The 12136-nt window shown below is 41.3% G+C and overlaps 6 protein-coding genes across 6 annotated transcripts; 3 read left to right on the forward strand and 3 right to left on the reverse strand.

Annotated features, from left to right (window-relative positions):
• Positions 1-168: 168 nt before the first annotated feature.
• On the reverse strand, positions 169-510 carry CYC7 (cytochrome c; the record flags this gene model as incomplete). Its single annotated transcript, XM_056221788.1, has 1 exon — positions 169-510. One exon carries the CDS (start codon positions 508-510, stop codon positions 169-171), a length of 342 nt encoding a protein of 113 aa, XP_056081544.1.
• Positions 511-1001: 491 nt separating this feature from the next.
• Positions 1002-1685, forward strand: UTR4 (putative acireductone synthase UTR4; the record flags this gene model as incomplete). The annotated part of the gene is made up of 1 exon (XM_056221789.1): positions 1002-1685. One exon carries the CDS (start codon positions 1002-1004, stop codon positions 1683-1685), a length of 684 nt encoding a protein of 227 aa, XP_056081545.1.
• Positions 1686-1887: 202 nt separating this feature from the next.
• On the reverse strand, positions 1888-3081 carry RAD23 (Rad23p; the record flags this gene model as incomplete). Its single annotated transcript, XM_056221790.1, has 1 exon — positions 1888-3081. The coding sequence occupies one exon, from the start codon at positions 3079-3081 to the stop codon at positions 1888-1890; it is 1194 nt and encodes a 397-aa protein (XP_056081546.1).
• Positions 3082-3534: 453 nt separating this feature from the next.
• ANP1 (Anp1p) lies at positions 3535-5010 on the reverse strand (the record flags this gene model as incomplete). Its single annotated transcript, XM_056221791.1, has 1 exon — positions 3535-5010. The coding sequence occupies one exon, from the start codon at positions 5008-5010 to the stop codon at positions 3535-3537; it is 1476 nt and encodes a 491-aa protein (XP_056081547.1).
• A 1102-nt stretch (positions 5011-6112) lies between these two features.
• HYP2 (translation elongation factor eIF-5A) lies at positions 6113-6586 on the forward strand (the record flags this gene model as incomplete). Its single annotated transcript, XM_056221792.1, has 1 exon — positions 6113-6586. One exon carries the CDS (start codon positions 6113-6115, stop codon positions 6584-6586), a length of 474 nt encoding a protein of 157 aa, XP_056081548.1.
• Positions 6587-10214: 3628 nt separating this feature from the next.
• On the forward strand, positions 10215-12011 carry SMKI05G0430 (nucleobase cation symporter-1 family protein; the record flags this gene model as incomplete). Its single annotated transcript, XM_056221793.1, has 1 exon — positions 10215-12011. One exon carries the CDS (start codon positions 10215-10217, stop codon positions 12009-12011), a length of 1797 nt encoding a protein of 598 aa, XP_056081549.1.
• Positions 12012-12136: the final 125 nt, after the last annotated feature.

Raw genomic sequence — 12136 nt, forward strand, 5'->3', positions numbered from 1 at the left:
AGCAACATTTAAGAGAAGCAGACCACATCGGATCAGCGAAAATGTATTAGTAAAAAAAAAAAGAGCTCAAAAAGATACACTTTTATTAGCATGCATATAAAATAAATAATTAATGAACAATAATAGTAACTAACTGAAATAGTAAATATTAAGTCACATAACAACGGCTTATTTGGCGGCTTTCGTCATATAAGTAATCAAATCATTTCTATCTTTTTCTTTTTTTAACCCTGCGAAGGCCATCTTAGTACCAGGAATATATTTCTTTGGATTGGTCAAGTACTCGGACATGTTATTCTCATCCCACTTGACTTTTTTGTTAATGTTTGCGTCTGTGTAAGAATAGCCCTTCACTTGTCCAGAATGTCTACCAAAGATACCATGTAGGTTAGGCCCCACTTTGTTGGGACCACCTTCTTCTATTGTATGACACTGTTGGCACCTCGTTTTAAACAATGTAGCGCCTTTCTTTGCAGAGCCTGGTTTGAATTCTGTACTTTCCTTGGCCATGTTTTTTATTTGTGATGTAATGAAGTGTTATTGGTGTTTAAGGTAATGTAAAGAAATACGTATATGTGTTTCTCTTCTATGATCCTTCGATATTGTCTCAGCTTTATCGAACAAAAGATCTATCAAAAACTAATTACCTCGAGCTCCAGTTCACTGCTATATATATATGCTGTATATCTTTGTCGTTTCCCCCTTGTAGTCACTTACAGTAGTTCAAACTTGAAGAAATGCCCTCGCTACTATCGCTATTAGTTTTGGAAAAATAGGAAAAGACCCCTCGGCAATGCACCGCTGGATCTTCTTAGCGAAGGCACGAAGGCACGAAGGAAAACAATACAATAAGGGGTATGGTAACCCGGTTGCTGATCTATTTCTTTTTTTCATTTCTTTTTTCAATCGGAAACGTCAATGATAATGCTAATTATGGTGGTGGTGATGAGATGAAATAGAATGATCATTATAAAAAAATCATATCAGCTCGTATATGAAATATGGGGGACAATTATTCAACATATTTGCTTGACATAGAAGGGACAATTTGCCCGATCTCGTTTGTGAAGGACACCTTGTTCCCTTATTTCACGAATAGAGTTCTGGAATTGGTGCAACAGGATTCAAGGGACTCCTCGATTTCGGAGATTCTGTCGCAGTTCCACATCGATGACAAACAGAAATTGCAAGCACACATCCTGAATTTGGTGGCTAAAGATGTGAAGGACCCGATCTTGAAGCAGTTGCAAGGGTACGTTTGGGCTGACGGTTACGAATCAGGTCAAATCAAGGCACCCATTTATGTAGATGCCATCGATTTCATGAAAAGAAAAAAGCGTATTTTCATATACTCTAGTGGATCTGTAAAGGCACAGAGATTGTTGTTTGGATATGTTAAGGACCCCAAAGCCCCTGAGCACGATTCCTTGGATTTGACTACCTATATAGATGGTTATTTCGACATTAACACTTCTGGGAAGAAAACAGAACCTCAATCTTATGCTAATATTCTGCGGGATATTGGAGCTAATGCTAGTGAGGTATTGTTCTTAAGCGACAATCCGTTGGAGTTGGATGCCGCAGCTACTGTGGGAATGGCTACTGGGTTAGCTATACGACCTGGCAATGCGCCTGTTCCCAATACGCAAAAGTACCAAGTGTTTAAGAATTTGGAAGATCTTTAGATGTATAAGTGGCTAAAATCATCATTATTATTATTATTATTAAGATTACCATCTCTTTGTTTTCTTTTCTTTCCCTTCTAGCATACATAAATACACATACGTTATTGATCTTTACGTAATTTTTCTTTTTACCTTGGCTCGAAGTACTGCAACATTCATAGGAGGAAGTGAAGACACGTCAAGCCATCAGAACACTACAATCTTAATCGGCATGATCGCTGAATAAAATATTGGCTGCAGCTTCTTCGTTTTTATCACATGCGAAATACACTTGAATAACAAGATCTCTTTCAAAGCCTAATTCACAGAGGCGCGAAATAGCCTGATCGTCTTCAGGAGTATAGTCCACCTGGAATGAACCTTCCCCTTCACCTTGACCCAGTTCTGCAGCAGCACCCTCTCCTGAAGCCTCTATATCATCTCCTTCCACCATGTCATCCGCACCCTCCATAACATCTTGCATGTTATCACCAACGGCCTCTAATAACATGGAAACAAACACTTCTGGGTTTGCCATGATATGTTCACGTAATTGAGGATATCTGGCACTTATATTCTCCAATAATGGGGCTAGTGCTTCTGGATTACCTGAAACGACCTGTCTCAACGAAAGTAAATCTTCTACAGTCAAACCAATGGAACCTGGAGGCCCACCATGAGCTGCTCCTGCAGCACCTCCAGCTGAACCAGGTAAGCCAGAAGAAGCGTTGTCGCCTTGGGCAGCTTGGGCAAATAAGTCATCTTCCGCTGGTTGTTCCGTAGTAGTGGCGGCTGTCGAAGGATGTTCGGTCGCAGTCACAGCTTGTTGCTGTGGTTCTGGTTGACGTAGATTCTCTGGGATACCCATCAGTAAATATTCTACCGCTCTATCTGGGTTATTAAAGGCAGCTCTCAGGGCGCGTTCAACTTCTTCTCTTGGATATCCCATTTCCATAATTCTCTCAATGGTCTCGTTTCTCTCGGCTCCTACCACGAATCCTGGTGTAGAAGCCGACTCAGTTGGTTCTGTAGTAGAAGTTTGTTCTTCCTGTTGTTGCGAGCCTTCATCGACAGTGGCTGCGGGAGTATTTGTACTGGAGGAAACTTGTTCTGTGGAGTTTTCTCTGGCAGGGGTAGTAGCGGTGGGTTCAGCAGCAACTGGAGGTTCTGTTACTTTGGTCTTTGCAGACTTTTTTTGCGAAACCATGAAGACGACTTGGTCACCATCTTTAAGCCCGCATTCTGACACAGTTTTGGAATCTTGAAGTACTTTACCTGAATAGATCAGTTTTATTTGGGATTCTTCACAAGAGATGGATTGAGCAAGTTTGCTCTTAACCTCGAAAATTGTGTTTGAGGGTTCTAAGTCTAAAGGAACTTTTTCCTTTTTGAAGTTTTTAAAGGTTAAACTAACCATTCTGATGTTGTAATGTTGTCTTTATGTGGTTTGTGGCAAAAAAGAATGGAGTTTGATGCCTTTTTTTAGTTTTTTGATGGAAAGGAAAACTGATGGTAACAGGTTTGTCTTCAAACTGTCTTGTTAGTAGTTGAGACTTAAAAATGGGGGGGGGGGAAACAAGTATCTTCTATCTTTTCTCCGCTGTTCAATATAGGTTGTTATGTAGTTTCATCACTTTTTCTTAAGTTTTGCTGTCGCATTTCTTGCCTAGCCATAATGAAAGAGAGGAAGAAGGAAAGGAAAGGAAGGAAAAAAAATTTCAATTTCGCCACCGAGCCGTGCATAGCGACATTATTACAGTAGAAGTCCAGTCCACCCAAAGAGAAGAGATTAGGCATATTAATATTATTATCAGTATACATAGAACTATATAAATACGTATACAAAATGTAGGTCGCTAAAAAATTGAACCTAGTTTCTATCAGGGTCAAAGTCCAATGGGACTTCTTTGGGAGATTTTTTCTTGTTCTTGTCGTTCTCATCAAGAGCTTTTCCCTGCGGGTTGTTGTCTTGCTGTTGCTGTTGTTGTTGTTGTTGTGGTGGTGGAGGTTGATTGTTTGGAGAGATAAATTGACCCTTTGAGTCTACCAGCTCGGAGCCGTCGTTTTCTTCAGACCAGTCCACGGTAACTTTGCTGTTTAAAGTAGAGTCGATGTTTTTCAATATTGAATCCCTTTCTTCGTTCCATTGGTCTCTGACATCTTCAAATCCGATGTCCCAAATCTTATCGTAGAATTCGCGAATCCTCTCTTCTTCTAGCTTTCGCTTCTCTTCTTCAGCCATCCAAGCCATGTGTTTTAAGTCATCACTGGAAGGCTCGTAGATGTGCCAGATGACATAATGGGGCAGACCGATGACGTTGTAGTTCATTCTGCGGGACAGTCTGCCAAAAGCCTCTGTTTCTGCATGCTTCTCAAAGGAGAAAGCAGGGAAGTGTGAGCCCGTCCTGAATACTTTAGCCTTTGCAAGAATTGAAACACCCCCGATACCGTCCAGTTCCATTTCATCTTCTGGATTACCGTTTGGGTCTCTCATGTATGCCAAGTGAGGTCTCCAAGTGGCGTATTCTGGGTATCCTTCCACAATGACAGCGTCTTCTTCGAGAGCATCTGCCAGTTGGAGACCTCCTTCGGACTCCTTCCATGAATTTAGATCGTACGGTTGAATGTTCCCGAGCCAATCCGGCAAAGGTCTCCACACATTGGGGACAATGACGTCCTTATCGTGATGCATTAGGTCTTCCATGATGGTGGTAGGGATGGTTTCGACATCCACGTCTCTCCAGTAAACCCAGGAATGGTATGGCTTCAAAGCCACAGATCCAAGCCAGTTACGGGCCCGGGCCATCAGCTTCCTTCTAGGGCCCTGTGCGCCAAACCCATGACGATCAGAGAAGGACTGGCCAATAATTTGACCAAAGTCCTTCTCATAGATTTCAATGTTACCAAACCTCTTGGACTTGTCCTGCTGAGATTGTGCCTTATGCAGGTTAGATAATAGTACGCCCATGGTGTTGTCGGAAGAATCACTCACCAAAAAGGACAGATCAATGAGGTTGTGCGGGTACGTCATAGTATTCAGATGGTTGAAAAACATAGGGAGATGCTCGGAAGCATCTCTCAACGGCACACAAAACAAGATGCGATCACCTTGTTGCCAGCCGTCCTGGTTGCCTTGGTAATTTCGTAGGTCGTAAAACTCTACGTCGGGAGTGTTCTTGAAATCTGGAACATAAGGCTTGAAGATGCCTTGGAAAGTTAGCAGCTGAAATAGAGATATAGAGAAGAACGAGAGCACGAGTTTTGTGAGGAAAAACACAGTAAGCAACGTTCCAGCGATGCTTACGGTAGTAGGGTTGAACGAGAGTTTTTTTCTGTTATACTTCATTCTTGGATGCAAACTTGCATAAAGCCACTAGAAACTGCTTAATCAGAAGAGAAGGGTAAATTGAACCAGTACTTATCTAGTAGCTACGTGGTGAATGGTATGCGGTATCTCCTGCCTCTATCAACAGATCTTGGCGTCTTCGGAGTCTGTAGTTATTTTTATTAACCATTATTTTTTTTTTCATGTTTTCATGTTTTCATGATTTCATGATTTCCATCTCTAGCATTTTTTCACGATGAGACAAGGCGGGCAATGGTAATGAAGGAACATATGTTATACAATGAATAAGCGAGAAAAAGAGAACACTAATTAGTTTATAGCCAAGTAGTGAAACAAGAATAGACATTTACTAAAAGGAACTAGACCCGACAGGATATGCTGGTTCGCTTCTCTTCCCGCCAGTCATTGTCGCTTGTTTAACAGCAAAGATCAGGTTTAACGAAGTTGCAATCGTACAAGTATAAATTTTTAATGGAGACTTCTACCCCTTCCTGTCACTATGTGGCCTCTTTGGCTAGCATTAGAGCAGAACAGATATATCCGACTCAACAGTATAAGTAACGATAAATCCTTTACCATTGGTCTCGTTCTGGTGGCATCTTCTCTGAGGGGTGCTAATAGCGAAAACGGAAAAGACGACTTGGAGTAGTAGAGTATAACGCAGCAGCTGGGCGTTGAGGGGCCAACGCCGGTAAAATTCAAAAACACCCAAACCTTGCAGCAGTGATATCACCCACCCATACCCCACGCTATGTTTTGTAAGCTTTATATCGGGTCCGTGTGACGCGATAAGGACTTTCCCGCACCGCACATACCGCAGGAGCTAAAAGAAAGGCCGTCGCCCGAAAAAAAGTTTCGAAGGTGAAGGAACAGTAGTAATAAAAATTTTTTCGTCGTCGTCGTTGTCGATCGGCTTTTGGCCGCGTTGATCGTCGTGTTCCACGATTATATAACGCACAAGGTTTTACCATATCTTGTCATAAGGATCCCTCTTTTCCTATATTTCTCTTCCAACTTTATCAATTGTTTTCTCTTCTCATTCTACTCCTGTAGCCAATTACTCATAGACTCCCATATACACAAATACCAACACATACATACAATGTCTGACGAAGAACATACCTTTGAAACTGCTGACGCCGGTTCCTCCGCCACCTACCCAATGCAATGTTCTGCTTTGAGAAAGAACGGTTTCGTTGTCATCAAGGGTAGACCATGTAAGATTGTTGACATGTCTACTTCCAAGACTGGTAAGCACGGTCACGCTAAAGTCCATTTGGTTGCCATTGATATCTTCACTGGTAAGAAGTTGGAAGATTTGTCTCCATCTACTCACAACATGGAAGTCCCAGTTGTCAAGAGAAACGAATTCCAATTGTTGGACATTGACGATGGTTTCTTGTCTTTGATGAACATGGACGGTGAAACTAAGGATGATGTCAAGGCCCCAGAAGGTGAATTGGGTGACACTTTACAATCCGCCTTTGACGAAGGTAAAGATTTGATGGTTACCATCATCTCCGCTATGGGTGAAGAAGCCGCCATCTCCTTCAAGGAAGCTGCTAGATCTGATTAAAACCGGTCAATATCATGAAATGGGATACCAATGAAAAAAAAACTCCGACCCCCTTCCATCACATCATGTACCCTTCGCTGAACCGGGTTTTTTCTTTGCAAAATTTTTTTTCGTTCTCCTAAAGCATACACAAATAAATCCTTTTTTATTTCTATTTATTTTGTTATTTATCATCTATATAGCAATAATATACTTTGTTTTTATTCGTATCTTTCGTTCTTCTCTATGGTTGATGCAATTACTTAAGAAGAATGATTTTCGTATGCGTACATCTGCTGGCAGAAGGTCTGAGCGGTGGCAAATTCACTTCCCGCCCCTCAAAATTACAAAAAAAAATGAGGATGACAAAGCCGAAAAAACCGAGAAGTTAAGAAAGAATTAATGTTCTTCATGGTAGAGACCCCAGTTTGCCGTATTTTATGTCATATGTCAGTAAAGTTTATTCGAAACGTTTGAGAAAGCCGTATGAATAAGCCTCACGACGGGACACATAAAATGGGGCATAACAGGATGATCCTGGTCTTTCTCAGTCAAGTCATGTCACGTAAATGGGTGCCTGAACAATTTGTTTAAGGCCCAAGATTTTGCGTTTCCATTATTTAGTATAACTTAGATCTTATATAATGTAGGGGATAAGTAGCTGTTGGAACAAGTGGTTTATCGATACTCGCACGAGCTGTCCACGACCTACCTTAGTAACTTTCTGAATGTTTGCATCTCATACGATACATGAGATTGATAGATACTTGTGACATTATAATGAGCTGCTAAGATAGCGGATAGTAATTAAGTTGGAAATCTACCTGTTGAGCTTATAGTAAGTACCGATCCCACTCTTATGTTGTTGTTCTCAAGATAAACCAACCAGCGTGCGTTTCATATTCTTTTCTTCTACACAGCACAAGAAGATCTGCTTTTATCCTTAGATAAAACTACTTTTATTTATTCCCTATTGACAGTGACATTCTGTGAATCAACTTGGCAACAGGTTCTTACAACAGGTTACTGTCCTAACGATATTAGGAAGGTTATTATAATTGGTACTACTGGAGTCTACTATGCAACAATACCGGAGAAAAGTAGTTTTGATATCTGTCAATTGTTTTTCATTTATAGGAATTACCCTTTCGGGTCCCAGATCCTTTCGTTTAACAGTACAAGAGTAACTTACGTTATTGGAAGGAGTTCGATCAATGCCAACAGCCCCATCATTGTGTACAACACGAGCATAATCAGCTAAGGAACACACCAGTCTTTGAAGGCCATTCTATTGCATTTAAGACATGTATATGTATAATGTAAATCGAGAGGAACTAAAAAACGTTCACGCCAAACTGTGTAGAAAGGAAATTGTGATGGTGTATTTACTGTGGCCCTATAGTTTGTCCAACGTCTCGTTGAGCATATTCAGGGCAACTTTCGCATCCGAAACGTATTATATAAGCGGGCAGGTGTCAATCTAATTATGTTGGGCCTTTTGCATCGCCAATGACACCATGTTCGTGCGAAGGTCTAAAAATCTTGGGCATTCCATCCCTTTTTCGCAATATCAGAACTAGAGTAAGTGACAATTGAGCACCATATTCTTCATCTGCATCAGTTATCTGACTTCTCTGCCCTATATATCGAGCTTTTAACGGGAATGCTACGAAATAAATCAAGAAATTAATGTATCGTAGCGATGAAAAAGGGAACCGCAAACGGTAGCAAGAACGGTTCTCGAGTAGTACTATAGGTTATGTTTCAGGTTCCGACGCTCGCTTTTGTGGCAGGTAGATTTGAAAGATATAAATTTTGTCGCTAAAAAACTCTTGTATATCCAATTAGAAATGAATAATAATGGAAAAGCGGGACAAGATCGCTCCAGTGTGACAGGGGCCACCTGTTTGATCTACTAAGTGTGCTGGTTTCTATAAAAAATGTATTGAGACCGCGGTAATGTTCCCGAGGTGATGGACTCAAAATCAAACATAACATCGAAATACAGACCATTGCTGTCAAGGGCAATGAGCGATGAGGTCGCAAAGGAAATATGCTTGATAATTTTAACTAAGGTTAAATAATAATTGGGTGAGGTAGAGAATCGGGGTCTAAGGGTATATGACAGCAAGCCCGATGCTTTTCATACGTAATGGACCTAACACTTCTGTTTGAAAAATAAAGCACAATTGATTCAACTCGCCGCAGGTGACAAATCCACGTGCGCACCATACACGGCGTCGCTGCTCCAATCTGAAAACACAAGCAACAAATTCAAGCTTCCACGAAGCGAGTCTCGTGACGACGAGGCGCATCCACCAATCTACATTGTCGTAACCTTGGGATCTGAAGTCATTGCCTCGCTCCGAGGAAGAAAAGTATACGAATACGTAGCTAGGCACTTTTAGCACGCTGCTCGGAGAACGCCAAGGCTAATCGACACCCTAGGTGTTAGACCGGGCCGCTGTACGTTTTACCGCCTCTGGGCTCGTGGTCTTTGAGGTAAAATCGGAAAGGCCGAAATGAAGACGGATACCACGACTACGGCTCCGCCCAACCCAATCGCCGAGAGCGAGCTTATGTTCCTCATGAATGCAAACGGCACTGGCGCCGATGCCAACATTGCAGAACATATAGACAGGATCCAAGTTTTGTAATTACGTCAAGCGTGAGAAGCTAGGTAGAGAAGCTTACAATAGTCTGCCATCTTGAGGGTTTCATTGATTGGCTTTTTTGTAAAGTCGTCCCAGCGTAGATAAAGATAGTAAAACCCAAAAAAATTGCAAAGCCCACGCCTTCACGACTCATGTTGTAAAGTGACATAGTTAAGAAGTAAAAGAAATACTGGCAGAAGACAAATGACTACAATAATTCTTTGTTGCGAGTTTATGACCGTGTCAAGACTTCCAGTAACTGCGTCTTGCGGCCATCAGCATAACAAAAACCCATTTCGCTTCATTTCACGGCCTGTCGCTCTGCGTGTATATTGTGGGCGCCAGGCCGTAAGTGAACAATGTCTTAAAATAGTCGTCGCCACAGAAGCGCGCGAATGTATAATATGATGACCGCGCTCAATAGCATAATCACGCGCAGCGACTCGTCGGTTCGCAGAACGGTTGACAATAGGGCTTCCTGTAAGCTGGCTTATTAATCTATATGAGAGGGGAGATTTTGTCCATCGGGCCTTTCAATCAGATATTAAAGCATCCTCTGAGTAATTAAATAGAACGGAAGGAAGAGAATAAACGACAGAATTCTCGTGCTCGGGGCGAATGCCGCGGCGGGTTACACAACGACGGCAGTCAATACTCTGGCAGTTCCGTGCAGGCGTCAGGATATAGTGTGCCAATATACTATGGTTGCATGCAGTTGGCTTATTAATTGAGTCAGACCTGCTCGAAAAAAAAGGAGGATACTACTATCCTGGGCATATGTTGCTACTGCCTTATTGTTCTATTGTGAAAAATTTTTGCATTCGCTTTTGAAGTAGGATTTATTATTTTTTCCTTCTCTTTGGTATATATTTGGGAGTTATAATTTCCAGAGTTATCAAAAACATTTTCTTTTTTTTATTGCATAATTCATTTTATTCTCTATTGTTCTCATATCTATAGCACTATCGGACAAAAGATTCTAACATCATATCATTATGAGCTTCGGTACTGTAGCCTCTAAATTTTTGAGATATTTGGAAATCCCTGTCGAAAATAGGTCCTCCGTGAATTTTCTGAAAAACCCTGATTTGCAACCTATCAGGTCTGTCAATCAGACATGGGGATTCTGGTCTAATTTGGCGTATTGGGCTGCTGTGTCATTTACAGCGGGCACATGGATGAGTGGTTCTGCTGCATTAACTGTTGGGCTAAGTTATCCAGAAACGATTGTTTCATTTCTTCTCGGTAATGTCTTGACCATTTTTTTTACGTTGGCCAACTCTTATCACGGTTATGATTGGAAGATCGGTTTCACTTTGGCCCAAAGATTCGTCTTTGGTATCTACGGTTCTGCATTCGGTATCATCATCAGAATTCTGATGAGTATTGTCAATTATGGTTCCAACGCTTGGTTAGGTGGCCTTTCTATTAACATGATTTTGGATTCCTGGTCCCACCACTACTTGCACTTACCCAACACTTTGTCTACGAAAGTTCACATGACGACCAAAGAATTGATCGGTTTTATTATTTTCCACATCCTCACTGCATTCTGTTACTGGATGAAACCTTACCATATGAACTACATTTTAATCTGGTCGTGTGTTGCTACTTGCTTCTCCATGTTGGGCATAGTAATTTACCTGACTAAGCATGCCCATGGTGTTGGCGAGTTGTTGACCTCCACACATTCTACCGTTACCGGTTCTACAAAAGCTTGGGCCTGGGTTTACATGATCTCTTACTGGTTCGGTTCCATCTCCCCTGGTTCCACCAACCAAAGTGACTTCTCAAGATTTGGTTCCTCCAATTGGGCTATCTGGACCGGTAGCATCTGTGCATTACTAATTCCAGCAACTTTGGTCCCACTCTTCGGTGTAATTAGTGCTTCTACATGTGACAAATTATACGGTCAACAATTTTGGATGCCTATGGATATCTTTCATCATTGGTTGACGACTAACTATTCTGCAGGCGCTCGTGCAGGCGCTTTCTTCTGTGGTCTTTCCTTTACTATGTCTCAAATGTCCTCCACAATATCCAACTGTGGGTTTGCCAGTGGTATGGATATGGCCGGTTTATTGCCCAAGTATATCGATATCAAGAGAGGTGCTCTTTTCGCAGCTTGTGTTTCCTGGGCTTGTTTGCCATGGAACTTCTACAATTCTTCTTCTACTTTCTTGACAGTCATGAGTTCTTTCGGTGTCGTCATGACTCCTATTATTTCTGTTATGATTTGTGATAACTTCTTAATCAGAAAGAGACAATACTCCATTACCAATGCCTTCATTTTAAAGGGGGAATACTACTTTACCAAGGGTGTGAACTGGAGAGCTATCATTGCTTGGGTTTGTGGTATGGCTCCCGGTCTACCTGGTATTGCATGGGAAGTTGATCAAAATTATTTTCACAATGCTGGTATTATTAATTTCTTTTATGGTGATTCCTTCTTTTCATTTTTGATTTCCTTTTTCCTCTACTGGGGACTATGTGTTGTTTTCCCATTCAAGATTACTGTCAAACAAGATGGCAAAGATTATTATGGTGCATTTACCGATGAAGAGGCAAGAAAAAAGGGCATGGTTCCATACAGTGAAATATCAGAAGAAGAAATACGTGCTTACACTTTGGGCGATTGTTACACCACTGGTCACGAATATGAACCGGAGGGCTCTGATGACGAACCACCTGAGTTGAACAAAACCAGCTCAGAAAACACAAAAATATTTGAAATCGTTCATCAAAAAGACAATGAAAAGCACTCCTTTACCACCAGTGAACAAGTTGCATAGTGAAAAATAATTCAATAAAATAACGAACCAATAAGGCAGAGAAGGAAGTTTCTCTTTTTGATTCAATATCTCAGTATGACTATTACAATGTGGTAACACTATCGACTCGCTTTTCAGTTTGAAAA

Source organism: Saccharomyces mikatae (genome assembly GCF_947241705.1).
Source record: "Saccharomyces mikatae IFO 1815 strain IFO1815 genome assembly, chromosome: 5".
NCBI classification, from domain to species: domain Eukaryota; kingdom Fungi; phylum Ascomycota; class Saccharomycetes; order Saccharomycetales; family Saccharomycetaceae; genus Saccharomyces; species Saccharomyces mikatae.